This window comes from Macrosteles quadrilineatus, unplaced genomic scaffold (assembly GCF_028750875.1).
Source record: "Macrosteles quadrilineatus isolate MER2022 unplaced genomic scaffold, UCM_ALF_1.0 Scaffold_4__1_contigs__length_99947679, whole genome shotgun sequence".
In the NCBI taxonomy this organism is placed as follows: Eukaryota; Metazoa; Arthropoda; class Insecta; order Hemiptera; family Cicadellidae; genus Macrosteles; species Macrosteles quadrilineatus.
In genome coordinates this window covers 43,150,489-43,170,005 of record NW_026542597.1, presented here as the reverse complement: position 1 = coordinate 43,170,005, position 19,517 = coordinate 43,150,489, and the positions used below count along the sequence as shown (strand labels likewise).

The window sequence follows — 19,517 nt, the reverse complement described above, 5'->3', positions numbered from 1 at the left end:
TAATAGAGATCGATGGTCAAAATAAAACCAAATGACATGGCATTGGCAGATCGGAACATCAGAGTTTGAACAGCTGTTGGTAAACTTCATCAGTGTTGCCAATGCCCGGGGAGGGAATTCCCCGGATCCGGGAATTTCTAATGTTTGGTAATAGTTATTTTCGCCCATCTTCGAAAATCTTTGAATTGAAATGTTGTTAGTTTTGCGTTTAGGCTTCGTATCATTGGTAGGTTTCGGGTTTCGTACCATAGGCCTCGGGTTCGATACGAGCGGCGAGACTGGCGGGAGGCAACCTGATAAGCGGTGGTGATGGTGGCTACGGAACGATTCAAGCGGCACATTTAACTTAACGCTCATCAAATTTCCTGGGTTATAGGTAGGAGTCAGTTTAGTCGAAAATGGTAAACTGTGCTTACCTGCAAGACGTATAGCAACTATCGTTACTATCTGACATTGTTCTCCTTTAAAAAATCTTAGGTTTTAGAAACACTTGGCCCTACTTTCGTCTTATAATTTTCTGGTGAGCGACGTTGAGCGACATGCCGGCATCGCTTACCGCCGCTCACTAGTCACTGCTCAGACGTACGTACCGAACCGACTACCGACGTATCGTGGCCACTGGCCACCCTCAACAAATTTTCACGCAATTAAATGAGACCCGATGTCTGAGCGGCAAGAGGATTCCTGGGGAATTTCTGAAAATTGCTGGTTAATTTTTTTATGTCATTGGTCTGGTACTCTGGTAACACTGAGAGTGAGAGCCAGGAAGAGGAAATCGTCTCGTCCGCGTCCGTAACGTAATAGAAAAAAACCATAGTAGCACTAAGCAGCAGAGAGAGAAAAAAAAGGAATGCAATGTTTGTAATGTTAATGTAATTACCGGTATTTTATTAGTCATCATCTAAAGTCATCCATCGTTCACCCTATTGCATTGTTTTATTTGATTGTTTAGTAACTTTTAAGTATCGGTATTGCCGTTGGCCGTTGTTAGTGAAAACGATTCTTAGTTAATTTAAAAGGTTTAAACCATAAAATTCACCGTTTCCGTGCCTGCTGTAAGTAGACTATCTGTGTTTCTGCATGCATAGGGTTAGTTAGGCCTAAAACATGTAGCATCATAGTGTTGTCATTGATAGGCCTACTGTATCTTATAGAATATTTAAAAGCCCTAGCATGAAATTAATTCCAGATAGCCTAAATTGAAAAAAAATTGAAGTCTTTTAGCTAGAGTTAAGTTAGGCCTAGGCCTAAAGAAAACTTATTGTTAAGGCCTATTTAAAGTTGGCTTAGTCCTTATAAGATTCATGTTTTTTCATGTTTAACTTACTTACACCAGTGGCATCTTTAATGTAGGCCTAAGCAGGAAGTTACTAACTTAGGCCAACTTAATCACCTGAACGCTAAGGCTACTAGGCCTACGTAAAACTATTTTTGGATACCTAAGGCCCCGTTTGTGCACCAAGAGCGGGAGCGGTACCGACAGCGGGAGCGATTTCTAACACCATTGAGTTAAATGGAGCTGTTTATGCACCAAGAGCGATAGCGGTTGACCTCCCGCTGCGGTTTCTAATTCGCCCGCTGTGTAGTTAGAAATTGCAGCGGTTGCTTGGGATAGAGCGGTTTTCAACTACATTGAGTCAAATTGGACTGTTTGTGCACGGCGGGAGCGGGAGCGGCTGAAGCCAGGGTTGCCAACTTGACCCACACGCACGTGCACTTAGGACAAATAGTTGTGTTAATTATTTGGCAGAGTTCGAGTTGGCAAGACTGTGTCCCCCTTCCATTCTCCTTTAACCAACCGCTACCGCTATCGCTCTTCGTGCATAAACAGCCCCATTCACAGCAGGAGCGGGCCCCGCTATCGCCCCGCTATCTTACTTTAATGTGTAGCTAGTAGTATGGTCTCAGAATGGAATGCATGAGGAATAACTTAGAATCCACAGCATAAGTTAGGCCCCGTTTATGCACCAAGAGCGGGAGCGGGGCAATAGCGGGCCCGCTCCCGCTCTTGGTGCATAAACGGGGCCTAACTTATGCTGTGGATTCTAAGTTATTCCTCATGCAGTCCATTCTGAGACCATACTACTAGCTACACATTAAAGTAAGATAGGCCTAGGCTAGGCTTTGTACCGTAGGCCTAGCTTAAATCAATCAATTATTTTTTTTTTAAAGTAGGTAGCCTACATAGACAATTCCTAGGCATACGATTCTAATAAGTTAATGTAGGCCTAAATGATAAAATGCCTTTTAACTTGCACATTTTTGTAAGGCGCTAAATCCATCAAAAGTTTCGGAATTAAGTTATACGTAACTACTTTATAAAGGTGCAGAGCACATTGCACATCAAGGAACAAGAAGTGATATGGATCCTACTTCAGTTGAAACTGAAACAAAACAATGAGTACTTAAAAATGAATGGGTAAGTTAGGCCTAACTTAAGTTACAAATGGAACATTCATTAACTTATACTCGATGATTTCTTTTCGATATATCAATATTTTATTTATTATCCTATAGCCTATATTTATATTAACAAATTGAGACATATCAGCTGAGCTGACAACTAGAACTAGCCTACGATGAGAATAAATAAATATTGTTCAGTATCAACAAACAATTTAAAATAGGCTAATATAATTAAGTTATTGAAATGAAACTTTTAACACGTTCGCCGCGGCATGGGAGCGATCGCTCCCAAGCTGCAATGCAGTACGAAATGATTTATTTTCAAGCCAGGATTAGAGCTAGAAACTTGAAACCTCGCACAGCACTGCTCATAGTATACTGTATTTTGTTGTAGTACAGGTTGGTAGTAAATTTCCCCGTAAAATCCCCGTCTGGCAATCTCAAAAATATACTTTTTGCCCGTCTTTTTCCCTCCATTAGGCAATACAAATCCAATGGGACCGGCTACGTTCCAAGCAGTGCTAATATCTGTGGGTGTTTAGCAAACTACGTCGACTCTCGTTGTAAAGCAGGACATCCTCGCACATTATTTGCTATTCGTCAGACCGAAATTGGAAACGCAGCAATCGGGTTTGTTTGACACTGAGGGCTGCGCCGCACTGGGGATACGCCCGCCATTTGACGTGCCGCCGCGAACGTGTTAAGCTAACCTAAACAACTAAACTTGATGTAACATTTCAAAATTCCGTTTGATAGCCTATTCCCCATATGCCTTGTTATCACACGGAATTTTGGAACGGTAACTTAACTTAGCCTAACTTACAACAAGTTTGGTTAGGTTAGTTTAGAAGAGTTTCATTTCTCATTCCAATTATTATATAGGTAGGCCTAAGTTAGGTAGGCTATTATTTTTGCCTAAACAAGGTTAGTTCTTAACTTGTAATTCAAATGCGTTTAAAGATATTAAAAAAGAATGAATATGGATCGTAAAAAGGAAAACAAAATTATCGATATAGGCTATCAATAAGAAATCATCGATAATAATAAATGTTCCCTCCAACAGGGAAGTACCAATGAATGATCTTATTTAGGCATTTGGGGAAGCCAGGTCGGGGTTTATGGGGGTTCGGGGCTGCATTAAAAGTGTTTTTAAGTTAAGTTAGATTAAGAAGATAAAGTGTAGGTCATAGGCAATCGGGTTTATTGATGACCCCATGGATACCCATGGATGTTGTTTTTTATCTTTTGGAATACAGTTAGTAGGGTAGTTGATTTAATGATAAGACAATTTCAAAAATGCTTGCATTAAGTCATAAGTTATGGGCCTGGCTTCCCCATAGCTTAAGTTTATGCCTTTTCTCTTTTGTAACAGATTCATGAAATCATAAGTTACAGCCAGTTTGGTTAGGTTTTGTTAGATTAGAACAGTTTCACTTTTTAAATCAAAACATTAACATAAACAATAATAAATTGATGATCAGCTGATAAAACTAACCATTCTCTAGGAGCCCAAGCAAGAGTAAGTAGTCACCGGTCCGTATCACTCCGCTCCTTGTTCCTTTTTCGTGCGATTTTCTCCGCACCTTGAGAAAGTAGTTCCGTATATTTTTGCAATTTGCAGTGGTTTTCGCGCCTTAAACATTGTTTTATAGGGTATTTTATTGTTTATTAGAATCACAAGAACGATTTAGGTAGGTTCATAAACTTAAGGAAAGTCCAGAAAGTTCAGATTTACCCAAACGCTTTTGAGGAAAAGCGGTCCAAATCCATTCAGGTTTCGTGTACATGCGCCAGGAGTTGATGTCCCTCCCGCACAGAAGTTTGAGATGTTAACCATTTAAGTTAGGCTAGCAAAACACCCATATCCATACAAAGATCATGCCTGGTTAGCAGGATGATTGCCTGGGGTTTGGGATGACTTCAGTTAGGCCTACTTAACCCTAGGAAGGTATCGTCATACAGTAAGTTAAGTCATGACACTAAAGGTATCAATACGTACATTTGACGTACCGGTAGGCCTACTGTACATAAGAATTGCATACAGTAAGGTATCGTCACACAGTGCTAAGTTAAGGGTATGAATACGTAAATTTGATGAAATGCCGGCCATTTTATACTATACCACTACACACAAAGGGAATTGACACGTTTGTTTGACGTATGCGTTTCAAGAAACCAACTAGCAAGGACATAAAGAAACACTAAAACCCAACCAAGGCAGCCATCACAAGGCAAATGACTTCTGAGAGCACTGCTGGAAGGAGGGTAGCTTCGGTTAAAGGAGTGGAGATGCTAAAAATAGTTCGCCCTATGCTATGTCAAATTTAAACATTATTGCCACCAGGACTGATGTAGAATGATATGATAGGTTACGTACCTTTTTTATTCCGTCGTCAGTCCTAAAATAGTCAAAGGGTGACTAGTTTCGGGTCAGAAATGACCCATTTTCAAACCCATTTTCATCAAATTGATTGGTCCAAAATCCGACAGAAGTCTTCGTTATGAGGTATAAACACATGTCGACACATAAAGTTAACACATTTACAACATTTAAATGTGCTTTGTGTCGTAAATGTGTGAACTTTATGTGTCGACATGTGTTTGTACCTCATAACGAAGACTTCTGTCGGATTTTGGACCAATCAATTTGATGAAAATGGGTTTGGAAATGGGTCATTTCTGACCCGAAACTAGTCACCCTTTGACTATTTTAGGACTGACGACGGAATAAAAAAGGTACGTAACCTATCATATCATTATGTCAAATTTACGTGCGACACCTATCTAGGGTTAACTTAGGCTAGTCAAATATTAGCCTATAAAATAAAAGTTTTAACTTTCACATAACTTAAACAAAAACTTAAAATAGTGTAGGGCCTATGTTAGGTAGTCAAAGTCAATATCCTAAGTCATATAGTAAGTGGATATTGACAACAGTTAAAAAAGATAACTTTAGTGAGAGGATTTAGCTGCTTGTTGTTACCAATAGCCAAGTTGCTTTTGTGGTTAATGTATGAGTGGTGGCTGGATATTATTGCAAGACTTATGACTGGGTAGTCAAGTAAACTTGTGGTTAAGACTGTAAAACACTGCTGCTATTAAAAATATGAAGGTCACTGGTCCGAATCCAAGTGGGAGAGTTAAGAGTCTTTATCACCCTAGGTGTAGTACCGTTTTGGGGGGATAGCCTTGGGGGGAAGGTGGTGTTGACAGGCGTGTAGTGCGGGGTCATTATGTGCGCCTTTCTGAAAACATCGTGTAAACAAACTACTACTAAAGACGCGACTCCGCACCTACGCAAGCGCAGCGGCAAACTTATCTACCCTTGGACATCGAGCAGTACGAGCATAGAACATATCGATCTTACATCACTGGCTGTGAGGAGCCCTTGTGGCGAGCGCAACTAATTAAATGTTTGTTAATATCAATAATATAAGTAACATTATGCCTTGGCATTATGGATATTTCCATAAATAGGCTACAATGACCTTCAAAACTAGCTTTTACGTTTTTTTATATCGTTTGCCTTTGTTTAGAAAAATACAATTAACTTAATTAACAACAAAAACCTTTTAAACGAATCAAAAATTCTAAAAACATACAAATCTATATATTAATTACGTAAGCCGATTCTTTGCGTCAGAATTATGGGCGACTGGGAAGTCGTAGAATGACGGGATAGGGCTCAAATTAAAAGTCTCGACCCCGTGACGGCGAGAAAAATAGTGAAGTTCCCCAAATTTAAACACAAAATTTGATAAAATGTTCCCCATAAGAAAAGAATTAGAAGCCATTTACCCTACTGCTGATTTTTATTTACTTCATTACAGCTGATCTTGATTTATCATTAAGCCAGTAAGCAATATTACATTTGGAATACTCATTTGTCAGTCAATTCTGCAATAAACTGTATACTATACAAAACCAGGGATAACGTTACCTATAATAATTCTATTTCAGACTTTTGGTTACGCCTTAGAAAGTTGAAAACAATTGTTTTACTGTGCGATTTGCCAACTTGTGTAGGTATGTTAAAGTAAGTTTGTTAAGCGTATGATAAGTCGTAGAATCATTGGATAAATTTTAAGCAGGTTGCTCCAAGCAAAAAAGTTTTAAATAATATAGCAAGAGCAAAGCAAGCACGGCAATAAAGGGAGCATCCATATATAACGGTAAAACCAAGAGGCATTTTCCGTTTCTTAAAAATATACAAAAATATGGATGTCAAAGATGCTGATGAAAACTAATTTCGTGATTGGTTTCGATAACTGGGCAATAGAAACATAAGCAGTCGCAAAATGATTAGTAATCAGGCTTTGATTAGGCCCTTTTTTGATGGAATATGAAATGTCAATCGCACCTTTAGGAGGAATACCACCGCATACACTTACACAATTTTACACCAGGCTAATAATAGTTTTTACCTAACCCGTCATGTTAAAATTCCCTATCCCAAGCGTGATGTATACAACTTCCTCACTTCACGAGTGATGTAAAGTTGAAAAAAACTCATTCGGTGGGGTAATGAAACCCATTTAAATAACATTGAGTGGATAACTTTGAAAATATACCTCTATGGAGCCAACGACATTCAACGCTAGAAATCAGCTGTGTGCTTGAATTTTATTGTTATGCTTTGAAGAATTTTCCTAACCTAGCTTTTGTTTGTAATGAACGTTACTGTTAGAAGATGAGTGAAATGGATAATGAAGCATATTGCTCGTAACCTCCTGTATATTGTCGGGTCAGGTAAAATCTTGTACGTTACACGTTACGCAAGAGCGTGTTTACATCACTTCGGTGAATTATGCAATTCGCTTTCGCTCGTTGCACAACATTCACCTGCGTGATGTAAGAACGCTCTTACTACACTTGTAATGTAAATAGCTATTAAATGTTGATCAGAAACAAATCTAGGGTTAAGTTTGGTCAATAGAATTCCTTTATTTTACACTAATTTTGCTAACCCTTTAGAAAAGGAGTATAAATTTATAAATAATAACTGGGTCAGGGCGCTAATTTAGCGATTTTGACCAACAGCTAAGCTTATCTCAACACACCTTTATTTGCCTTCTCATATTTGATGAAAACAAATATTTCAATCCGGGAAGTCTTTTCATCACTAAGCTACCTTAGTAAACCAATATTTATTCACAAACATTTTTGCTGCCTTAAGCAGGGTTAAACCTCTGGAGTCATTGCAATTATATTTACCTATTTAAAATAAAATCATGCAACAAAAGTAAACAAAGACAAACAACAAACTGTTTTTTGAACAAAAGATATGTTGTACTGGAATATATCCTGACACATAGACAATTGGATTATAAAGTTTTTTTTAAATATTAGAATAATTAGATTTACATTTGTGCTTTTTAGGGACTTATTACCCTACAAGCCACTAGTTAATTCATTATGTATGTAACCGCTGCCTAAAGCTGCGCGCGCACTACGGCGGCACGGCACGGACGGGCGGGCGGCACGGCAATTTTTAAAAGTTAATTACATTGAATGTCATATGAGTGCGCCCAACACGACGGTACGGCCGGCAACGGACGTTCGGCAGCTTCCGCCGTTTGTTAAACAGTCCGGGAGGCAGAACTCCAGGACATTTCCGAGCTGCCGTGACGCCCGTACCGACCGGGAGCACTGCACACCGACCGGGCGGGCGGCACGGGACATCCGCCATTCTCAACTGATCTCTGTCAAAGTTGCAGTGTTTTCGTGTGTTGTAAACATAGATGTTAGTAAGTTGATTTTTCTCGTTGAGAAAAACCCCAAACTCTACAACATGCGACATCCGGAATATTTTAATAACGTGCGGCGTGACAATATATGGACAGAAATATGATCTATTATGAAACAATCAGGCAAGTTTTACAAATAATCCTTCTACAAGATCAGGAAACAAGGTGTGGAACTCTCCAAAACTTAGTCTCTTCCTGTTTATGTGGTGTATCTAAAATCTTTGCTTGCACCTTCTTGTCACCTCTTCCTCTGCTAAAATTAAACCTACTATCTCCACTTAATCTATATCCATCTTTACTCACAATTTTTAGCTTGCAGACTGTCAACTGTCCTAAATTGCGGATGTCCCGTCCCGTCCGTCCGTGCCGTGCCGCCCTAGTGCGCGCACCCCCTCTTAAAAATGCCGTCCGTGCCGTACCGCCCATCCGTGCCGTGCCGCCGTATTGCGCGCGTAGCTTTACAACTGTTTATTATTATTTTGGCTGATTCCTCAAATTATTTCTTTACATAACCTTAAAGTTGTAGTTGTGTTGACTATCAGTGTGCATTATTATTGTGGTGAATGGTGGTAATAGGATATAGTGTGGTGAAAAATAGCGTTCATACCACGGACCGAAATGGTTTTACAGCTCTCGATCATTTTAAGTTTCGACTTCGTCTCGAACTAATATGTAGCAGTTAGTTGTTGATTAGAGTCCTGTGGACTCGCCAGGTTGCGAGGCTTGGTGACTCATCTGCCGTCTGAGCCAACTTTTGTAAAAGGCTAGTAGCGCAGTAGTCTCCCTTCGGCAGACCGGTGTTTAGGACAAAACATGTTAAGTTGTCCCCCGTTTTGGACGCTGTTTTTCAACAGATTTCGTTGAAACTTGGTAACAATGTAGTTGAATAGTTATACTAAGGCCCTTATACCTCAAAAAATTGAAAATGAAATAAAAACATAGTTTTATTAATGTTTAAAACTAACTAAATTTACGTTAATTTTAAGATTTTTTTGGTACTTTTACAAATTATTATTTTGAATATATCAGGTATGAGGGCTCTAGAACCAACCTTTATCTGTAGGGAAAAAAAAATTTTGAATTTTCTCCGTAACCAATTACCGTACAAAAACACTTGATCGTAGGCTACCGGTATATTAAATTATTTGTTTTTTTTTTAAGCTCTAGGCCTACCTAATGGTCTAGAGATAAACTGGGAAATTTTTTTTGAGTCACAGCAACTGATGTGCGTAAAGTTGGTGATTCTGGTCGAGACTCTAGCAGATTCAAATAAAAAGTTTTTTTTGCTCAGTGAGAGTTTTGTGCTAGTAAGACTTAACCCTTCCCGAGCGTTGGACGTATATATACGCAACTCAATCTGAAGGTCACAAGCGTACGACGCATATATAGGCTACGTCAAAACATGTTCATGGACCATTTATGTATTTCAAATTTGAATATTTGGCCCAATTAGTTGAAATTGAGACCTAGACGTTTACATTCACAACAGCAAACACTTTGAAGACGATTTAATAAAACATTAAAATACACTAATTTTGCTACAGCTCTTTAACCAATAAAGATACAAAAAAACATTAAAAGCAAAACTTGTAGCTAATTTTAAGTGCTACAATGTAGTTTGTAATGAAACCCATGTTGCTATTCAAAGATTTCAAATCTTTGAGATAACAGCTTTTGAAACTTCAATAAGTTTTAAATTGCGTAGCGTAAGTAAAAAATTAGGAAAAGGGTTGAAACCACAGGTTTTTTGAAAGCTCATTTAGCAATTAAAGTGTTATTAAGTTAACCCCCCACAAAGTTTAACAATAGTTCGCAGGTCTATTTTTGTATTTTTTTGAACACTCTGTAAATAGAGATAAAAATAATTTAAAACTTTTCCACTAAAATACTCAGGACGCAAAGATCTTTAAAATGAGATATAACACAACTCCCTTTACATTTGAAAATTTCCCAAGAACCACCCTCACCCCCCAAAATCTGTTTGGGTGCTTTTTTGGGTTTAAAAATAATTTAGCTGAATTCCATCCAGGGTCAAAATAGGGGATTCCAGTTCCAATTAGGTTTCTATTTGCTTTCATATTGGAGCTATAGAAGCCGGCCATGGTCTGAGATACCCCATATATGTACCATCAATTCATTCCTTTGGTAATTTGCTAAAAATCTATTTTTTTTACCCCAAACAAATTATTGATCGTGAAGTGAGCGGGGCCGCTCGAGATGGGTTAAACAAAAGAAGTTCAAACTTTTATGTTGTAAACTATAGGCTTAGCACCGTAATCATAAATTATAATTTAATTTAGTCATCATCAAATTAGATAAGATCATTTTTCCTAGACATAGCTGATAGATTTCATAGGGGCTTGAAAAAATATTTTCTGTTAACCAAATATTGTAGTAAACTACTGATCTAATATATTAATATAAGTATTTTTTAGGTTAGCGCAACTAAGTATCAAACCATCTTCAGTATCAAACCAAATGCGAAAGAATACAGAATGTAAATTGAAAGCACAGCCTCGAGTGTTATTACATCGATTAGAAACTGTGCTGGGGCCACATATGAATACGAACAAGTAAGTAGTGCATTGATAATTGATTGATAGGTACCTATTGGATTATTATCAAATCATTTCAAATAGCCTATCATTTTTTTACACACTCATGGTCACAGATGGGTGATAAAACTGAGAAGTTAATAAATTGTTAACAACTAATAGGCTAAATTGATAAAACTTGGTAATTTTACTCCTTTTAGATAGATAACTATAACTTAATAAGTTTTGATGACCTACCTCCAGTATTTTAATTTTAGAGCCCTTTAAAGTTGTTATCATAATCCCATCTACCTTTCTCCTGTTACTCGCATCACCTTGCAAACAAATTTATTTGTTTTTGAAGTGAGTATGTGCACACAGTGTGTATTTTGTTTTATCTCCGGTTTTTTCTCTCTTACAAATGGATGCACTTTTTATTGAGTTGGTCCCTTCTAAAAGACCAATAATATGCAATAAGAAACGTTTCTACCTACAGAGAAATAGAATTTAACAGTTTTTCCGGCTGTCTCAAAAGATCCGGAAAAATTCAGTGGTATTCTCCTGATACTTCTCTGTCAACAAAGTAATCTTTCACCCATTCTTCCCTAAATGGTTCACTATCCACTACTAAGACCTTCAAAACACTACTTTCCATTACAAAAACTTCATCATCACATGACTCCATCTTTAACATCAGCCACTGACGACTAGCCAGCTAAATGTATGCGAGTAGTTGCAAGTAATATGAACACCCCAATTTGTGTAAGCTAGCGTCACTTAAAGCTTGCACGAGCGTGCGAGCAATATGATCGTAGCCACACGCTGACCAGCAACCAAATTTTCCCTAAATTTAATCATTATTTCAGTGGAAACTGATTAATACCTGCTTTGTTGTTAGGTTATGTACGGCCTTCTACGACTCCCTAAGACACTATTATGCAAAATGTTATACATCTAGGCACTTTTTCGCATACAAGCGGTTGACCCACTTCCTATTGAAAACCTAATCACAGAACATGATTCATACCTGGCGGGAGCAAACAGTAATTCTTTAACATTGTTTATGTCAATTATGACTAGACTAATAGTTTCATAAAGGTACTAACCGGCTAGAATAGTAAAGTAGGCGACACAGGTGATCTAGCTCTTGGCTGTGATCGAACAGACAACCCTTGTAGATCCATGAGCAAATAATATCAAAATGAGGACTTAAATAATTTTTTAGTCAGGTAAATTTATAACTGCAATGCATCATGCAATACAGAAGAACTAACTAAATGTCTTTATGCTCTTTTTTCTTTAGGAATCAAAAACACGACAAGGATGTTCCTGATGTTAACCGTATCAAGAAAGAGGATTCTACTACTCCACTTATTAAAGAAGAAAAGTTAACTTTTAAAACCGGTATAGATCCAAAGTCTGTAAAGAGAGAGTTGGATGACCCCTGTAATAATCTAAAAATATGTGATAAATCAATCCTACATGAACCCAATAGGAGTGAATGCAGTCCAGACAAATACATCCCACGGTATGATAAGATTCTACACCAGCCAACTGTACAACTTTTACCGACAATAAAACATGAAAACACTGACATTATAACTGTAAAAAAAACCCAAATTCAAGAAAAACATTTAATCGATTTAGAAAAAGAGTGGCAAGTGAAGGATACTCTTCCTACGGTAAAAATTGAAACCGAAAATGTCAACACTAAATTTGGTGGGAAAAAATGTGATAATTCTAATTTAATTAGTTTAAAAAATAATGTTGACTCTCGTGTAGATTTACTAACCGAAAAACAACCATCAGCATTGGAAAAAACATCTGAAATAATAACAAATTGTGAACAAAACAGTGAAGCATCCACCTTAGAGAGCCCTACTGTTTCGGAAAAAGATTCTCATGGTACTAAAAGCGCAGGTTTATTAATCAAAGTCAAGGATGCGATATCACTTGGAATTGAAAACACGCAGGAGAAGGAACCAGCCCAACCAATAGTTATTAATCCCCAATTACAACTAAAACCTCCAAATGAAAATGAATCAATAATTGCAAATATTTTAAGGCTTTACCCGTTATTTTTCTCACCGACGGTAAGAAGTGATTTGTATTGCCTGGTGGAGATTTTAGATAAATTGTCCAGAGAATCTCTCCTGGAGCATGATAATCAGATGTTTGATAGTGAAAAATACCTTTGGAAAGTGCAAAACTATAGCAGAACTTTTGTTGAAGCGTTTAATAAAATCTTAAAACTCAATGACCCGGAGTTGGATATCGATACATGGAAAAAAGTTATTCCGATGTTATATCTACAAATAGACAAGGCATTTGAAAAACTTGGACGAAAAGATTTTGATTTTAGAACGGTTATGAAGAAACTTTTTGAGATTCAAAAGTTTGTTTGTGTACATGATGTGATGCTACAAAAGCCTCACAAACAGTTCAAAGATATTGTGGCCACTTATTATAGATGGCTTTCTGAAATATTCATGGAATGTGAACCTCTGGGTTCAGGGGACGATGTGCTTAGCACAAGTTCCGAAGAAATTGAAGAAGTTGGCGAGCATTCAGTCACCGAAGATTTTAATATGAATGTCGATGAACAATCAAAGGAAAACGATACTTCTTCTGATTTTGATGTGAGTAAATGATATTATTTGACTTCAAAATTGGTTTGTAACACTAGTGTACATGGCTTACAAATGTTTTAATTTTAATTAATAACAAATTGAAAGCCTTCGTAAAAAAATATTTTATTAAAATCATCACAATCACTAACATTTTCCTTAAAAATGTCATATTGATTTGCTATAAAAATAACCTTAGGTAATGAGTACTTAGGTTTGCTGCTACAGGGAAGATAATCAAGTGTGTTTTAATAGCTTAGTATGAAATAATAGCATATTTCATCACCAGGGCCTAAAATGTCTTTTTTCGACCTGAGCTCAAGTTTTACGATCGAGGCTGAAGCTGAGGTCGGAAAATGAGCGAGGGTTAAAAAGACACTTTTTGCCCGTGTGATGAACTACCTTTAGTTTTTTGACATATTGCATCTTGCATCATTAATTAACAACGTAAGATATGAAGCAAAATTACTTTTCTAAAGATAATCTTTTCTCAAAAGTACTTCTAGGTCGTTTTCAGTTCTGCTATGTTAATAAGCAGCTGTTAAGTAAGTGATTCAACCATTTTGTCTATTACAATTTGTTACTGTAAATTATACCATCAATATGTCGAATTAACGAATGCAACAATAAGGTAAGCTGAAACCTTACCTAATGGATCAATCGATAAATAACTTCGTTCCATGCGATTGCTACAACTGCAATTTACAACTGTTTACAACAGCTGATCTTTACTCCCTAAAGAGTAAAAATGCTACTTTAGACCCGCAACGCATGTATAATAATGGCAGTTTTTGCTGCAGTATGACAAAAATTAAATTACCTAGTTTGATCTAAATACATCACTGAACAAGTAAACTAATGTAGTTTGCCTTCCACACTCTGAATTGATGTTAAAAATACCAAGTTAGTAAACTTGGGTTGTTTGTAAAGCTCTAAAACTTGATTCCAACAAAGAATTCCCAAGAAAAATAATTATTTTCAATCTGGATTCAAGTATAAAATGCAACCAGTCCAGTTCAATTTGTTTTCACCGAACTCTCTTTCAGGAATACTTGTGTTGTTTGTACAAAATTCTAATTGCATTGAATTTATTATTTACAGTTGGATGTGGATTACCTCCATTGTCCTATGTGTCGACAACGTTTACCCCGTTGTTACCTCTGTCACGAGCTACTTACCTGTCCATGTCAGCTGAAGGTAACAGTGCTACATCTATTTAATAAGTTATCTCTGAATAAATATTCAACTCGAGTCAAGTACTTTCTTATAATTGTGTGTCACATTGTGGATTTCACTAAATACCCACCTTTACTGTCATTTAGATGAATTAAAGTACAAAAATATTTCTATAGCCTAATTTGAAATTGAATTTATTGTAAATGAAATTAGGCCTATTTTTGGCGGATAATATTAATGCATCAACTTTAACAGTTAAGGCATATTTTAGTCAGACAAGATGAAAACAGTTTTGAAAGCCAATTTTTAAAGAACAACGAACAAAGCTTTAGTTTTGGGAGTTAATTTTATTAAAGAATGGTGCAGTATTGCCCTTGCTCAAAACTAGAGCAAAAAAAAGAGCCACTTTAGGCCCTGGTGATGAAATGATGATTGAATCAAATGCGACACAAAATCAGGTTGAAACTGAGTTTATTACAGTAAACCTTCGATAGTTCAACACTCGATAGTTTGACACTCCTTGTAGTTAAACACGTGCTGAGCTATTCTGTCAAGTGATATTTAATGGTTACTATTGTGATGTAAGCTGACTTGAACGTTAATTTGTCATTTATTGTTGACTTGAGACTTAACTAATAAACAGTAAAATTTTTAAGCTTTTAAGTACCGTATTTAACAAATTTTGGGGATTTCAATATAAGACTTTTGTTTTTACTTTCCTGTATATTAAACTCCATTTACTCCCTATAGTTTGACAATTTGATAGTTAGACATCCTTTAAGTCCACAAAGTGTTGAACTATCGAGGCTCTACTGTACTTACAAATACATATTATCAGTCAGTTGTATTAATAATGAATCAACATTGCTTCTAGATCAATGTAACAGCTGAAAAACATCAGCTAACTGTATCAGCTCTAAACCTCTGCCGGGAACATGGCTCTTGTGGGGACAGCTGGGATTTGTGGGAAAGCGACTGGTTAAACCAAGACATTCTTGATCATGTGAGAAACCTGTTTTCATACTCATTAAAAATATCAATATTAAATATTTTTTTCCTTTTTCCTAAAAAATAACATTTAACAATTATTATTACCGTATTTGTTATGCTACAATTGGTTCTCCAACTATTTTAATTATCTCTTGTTAGGTAAAATGTGTCTCCTGCAGTCACAGCAAAATAAGATCTCTCCCTGTTTTGCTGCAAAATTCCGCTATCCCATATTTCCAAGTAATTTTGTTTCTGAGTACTTTAGTTTCTGGGTAAATATAATTCTGAGTGATCAGAATTATACTGAGAATCATCATAATTAGAATACCCACAACCAAATACATTCTAATTTAGAGTTTTCACAACTCTAAACCATCAATTCACCCACCGCAGCAAACCTGCAGTCTAAGTGAATTTCCATTTGCATAATTGGATGTTTACCATCTATATCTATTCCCTATTTGAATAACATCAGGTTTAACAATTGCCTTGGTTTGCTGCCTCAGCAAAGGTAACATAGTGTGTTTTAAAACGTTTTTTACTTTAATGTAGGCCAAAATAGCTTGAAATAAATAAATTTGCCAAATATTATCAAAATCAAAATACAATCATAACAAGCAATCTACAACTAACTGAGATCCTGTATTTTCCTATAGTCCCCTTTCACTTCAGGTTAATTCACCTAATTTGCTACTGAGTGCAGTCCACCCTCTACTACAGTTTCCAATTATATTTTTGATTATTTTCTTTTCCAAAATTTTTCTCTACAAAAATTGACATTTTACAGAGAGAAGAGATGCTTTTGGAGTCTGTGTGTTGGAACAGATCTTGCAATAACAAGGTGGAAATGCTTTGTGTCTGCAGAGTTCGGGCGTACTGCTCCAATATCTGCCAGGTAAATGTGTTGATAGTTAGTCAGTTTGATAAACAATCTTGAGTTGGACTGATGTATATAGACCTGGGTCGTACCCTGGTATAGGAATCGTTGTCCATGTCAGCTTATTCCCTAAAAATATGTAAGTTTTTTTAATCATAGATGTTATGCAAACTTTAATTTTTTATTTATTATTTTAATTTATGTTTTTTTCTCCATTAAATATTGTATGCCAACAATTTTGTAAATACTTTGTTTAAATAGGCTAAAGATATAATTCGTTCATTTATTCAATCATTACATAGCACACTATAAAAATGAGTTGCTATAACCAAAGTTTTCTGGTTTGCATTTCTATAGATCATTTTATTCAGTCATTTTGGTTTATATAGTCCATCCAGATCGGGGATCGTATTAGATGCCCCAATCGCGTTAGATGTTTGTTGCCTCAATCGCGGGAAATCATTGAAATTATTGCCCAAATCAGTGAATATATACTATTGGTCAAACTTGTAATATTACGTTTAAGAGTTCAAACTCTTTTGAAATCCATGGTCAGTTTAAAGATGTGTGTACTTCATCCATTTGTGGACTTGGCAGATCGGTATTTATTTACATGCCACAATTTCGGTTTTGTCTACCCCCTATTTCAAAGCTATAGCTGCTGAATTGGTACAAATGCACAATTTTACAGATTGAAGATTGGCGTGAAGATCACTTCAAGACTTGTAGGAGAGAGACTGAGCCTGAATGTTTACTTGCAGATCTCCAACTAACTCAGGAAATGGATGTGACATGAGGAAAGTATTACGTGTAAATATTTACATCTGTTTTCAAGTCTAAGACTTGATATTTGACTGATAGACATTAGATTCGTCAATCCGTAAGACTGATAGAAATTTCACACAAGTGACTACCTAAATATTGGATTTTTTTCCAAAAATCTTTTTTTGAAGTCTGATTTATAATAATTTTTAATGGAATTCAATCGACGTAGAAGCGCCCGTTTGAAAAACATAAGTTATCCATATTTTTGTAACAGTTCAAAACTTTTAAAAAGACTCTAGTTACTAGTTTTATTTGCTATCCTCTTTTTTGTTTGAACATTTTTTATTCACAATTTCTCTAAGAAGTTCCCTAGCCAACTTTTTGTTGAAAACAATTGTAGCGTAGACACAAAAACAAAGGATTGATTTTTAACAATAACTAGATTGTTAAATATTTTTGTCTTAATTTTATAATTTTTTTTAGTTGGGAAATTACTGCCACTATAGTATTAGTTACTTTTTAATTTCCATAACAATTTTTAAAATCTATTTTATTTTAATTCAAGTACTGTACTATTTTAACCTAGGTCATATTGATTTTTTTTGTGAATCGGATGATTCCATATGGGCTAAAGGCCATGCAGAACGTTGTTTACCATTGTATAATGTATATTTATATATATATATTTATCAAGATCATTTCAAATGTATAGTTTATTTTCTAATAATGCCTTTGTTAAAAATAATGAATATTTTAATTTTAATTTTAACCCTAGCGCTGGCACACGCCGGATATACGGCGCGAACGGCCGCGGCCGAAATGGCAACGCCGGATATACGGCGCCAATGCAGATATTACGGTAGGCCTATATATAATTTTTTTTATTTTTTTAATTTTTTTTAGGTTTGTTCACTTTTTAGGGCTACTGTTGTAATAAATAAGTTAAATAATACAAACCAGAGTACCCTGGAATTATATGTTATATAAGGTGTACGGTTTTGTACATGACCTGGGTTGGATGATTATTTGGTACTAGCGTGGGGGTACGATCGACATAGTAATAGGGCTATCAAACAAAATACACAAAATAAGCTATATAAACTATATGTTTTTGGAATCAGCACAAAATTTACCACAACTTTACAATTTACCTTATGATGATAAGTCTTACATCTACTTAGCTATACGACGGAATATAAAAACATTTTATAAAAAAATTAATAATGACTACAATTTGAAAAAAACTAAAAAAAATTTTTTTTTGGTAACCATGTAAACCACCTATGTTATTGTTCTTTGTCTTATTCTGAACAAAATGATATATAACAATCCATAGTTATGTTGCTATTTCTAATTTTTATAATGGTTTAAAAATGATATTACATAATCAATAATATCCCTATGCCAGTACAGCGTTACACTATTGCCAGCTCTAGGGTTAATTGGGAGCATGTAGGTTTTTTTACTGTTTTACTATCTGTATAGATATATTTTTAATTCTATGAACCAGGTTCATTTTAAATGAATTATGTATTTTAAAACTTTTTTGTGCAATATTGCACTATTAGGTTAGTTTTATTTAATTGATTTGACTTTTTAACAAAATATCATTATTGTACTATTTTTTTTTTTTTTCAATCAAAACAAAACAGTTTTCACAATCGTCAGTGTATTTTATATAGAAAAGTTCTCCAAGACTTCATTTTAGTGTAATCCTTTGTCTGTGATATTACTTTCTTCAAGTTGTAGATGAAGTAATGTTTTCTCAAATCCGAGAAAAATACTCGTGTACCTTGTTTGTAAAGATGTTAAAGAAATATATTGTATAATTTTTTTATGATTTTGAAACTGTCTGTTCCGTTATTATTCATCCATTATCTAGCCTATAGTTAAAATTTACTCTCGTCATCATTTTAGTTTCTCCTTATAGTTTCTCTCAAGGGCTTCTTAAGATAGCAGACGTTTTCAAATATTCATTACGAACACACAATTTTTTAAACATATTCTTATTTAGTTTTGGTTTTTTGTACACCTTGTGTTATTTAATCATAATTGCAAAACATACATTTTACAACTAGTGGGAATTTCAATTGTGCCAATCACTTTATCAGCCTCTCATTATCAAAGTAAAATTGACAATTGACATTTAATTTAATAATACAATACACTGTTAAAAATATACTTAACATCATTTTAGTCATACAAGAGAAAGTCCACTTTTAAAGAGTAATGAAAATTACTAAAAACTAACTTTTATTCCAACTTACCTGATAATGACCGTTCTGTGCAAGCTTTGGCGTGTATGTCCCGTTGTAGAGCAATAACCTTGATTTATAGAAGTACAGTAAATAAAGTATCCGATGCAACTTAAGATTTTTATAAACAACGCTAATAT

At 35.5% G+C, this 19,517-nt stretch overlaps 1 protein-coding gene across 1 annotated transcript; it reads left to right on the top strand.

The window, feature by feature from the left end:
• Positions 1-858: 858 nt before the first annotated feature.
• LOC128993595 (uncharacterized) lies at positions 859-18,294 on the top strand. The gene is made up of 7 exons (XM_054417581.1): positions 859-1,055; positions 10,589-10,726; positions 11,991-13,326; positions 14,416-14,511; positions 15,365-15,493; positions 16,268-16,375; positions 17,049-18,294. Exons 2-7 carry the CDS (start codon positions 10,632-10,634, stop codon positions 17,151-17,153), a joined length of 1,869 nt encoding a protein of 622 aa, XP_054273556.1. The 5' UTR covers positions 859-1,055; positions 10,589-10,631; the 3' UTR covers positions 17,154-18,294.
• Positions 18,295-19,517: the final 1,223 nt, after the last annotated feature.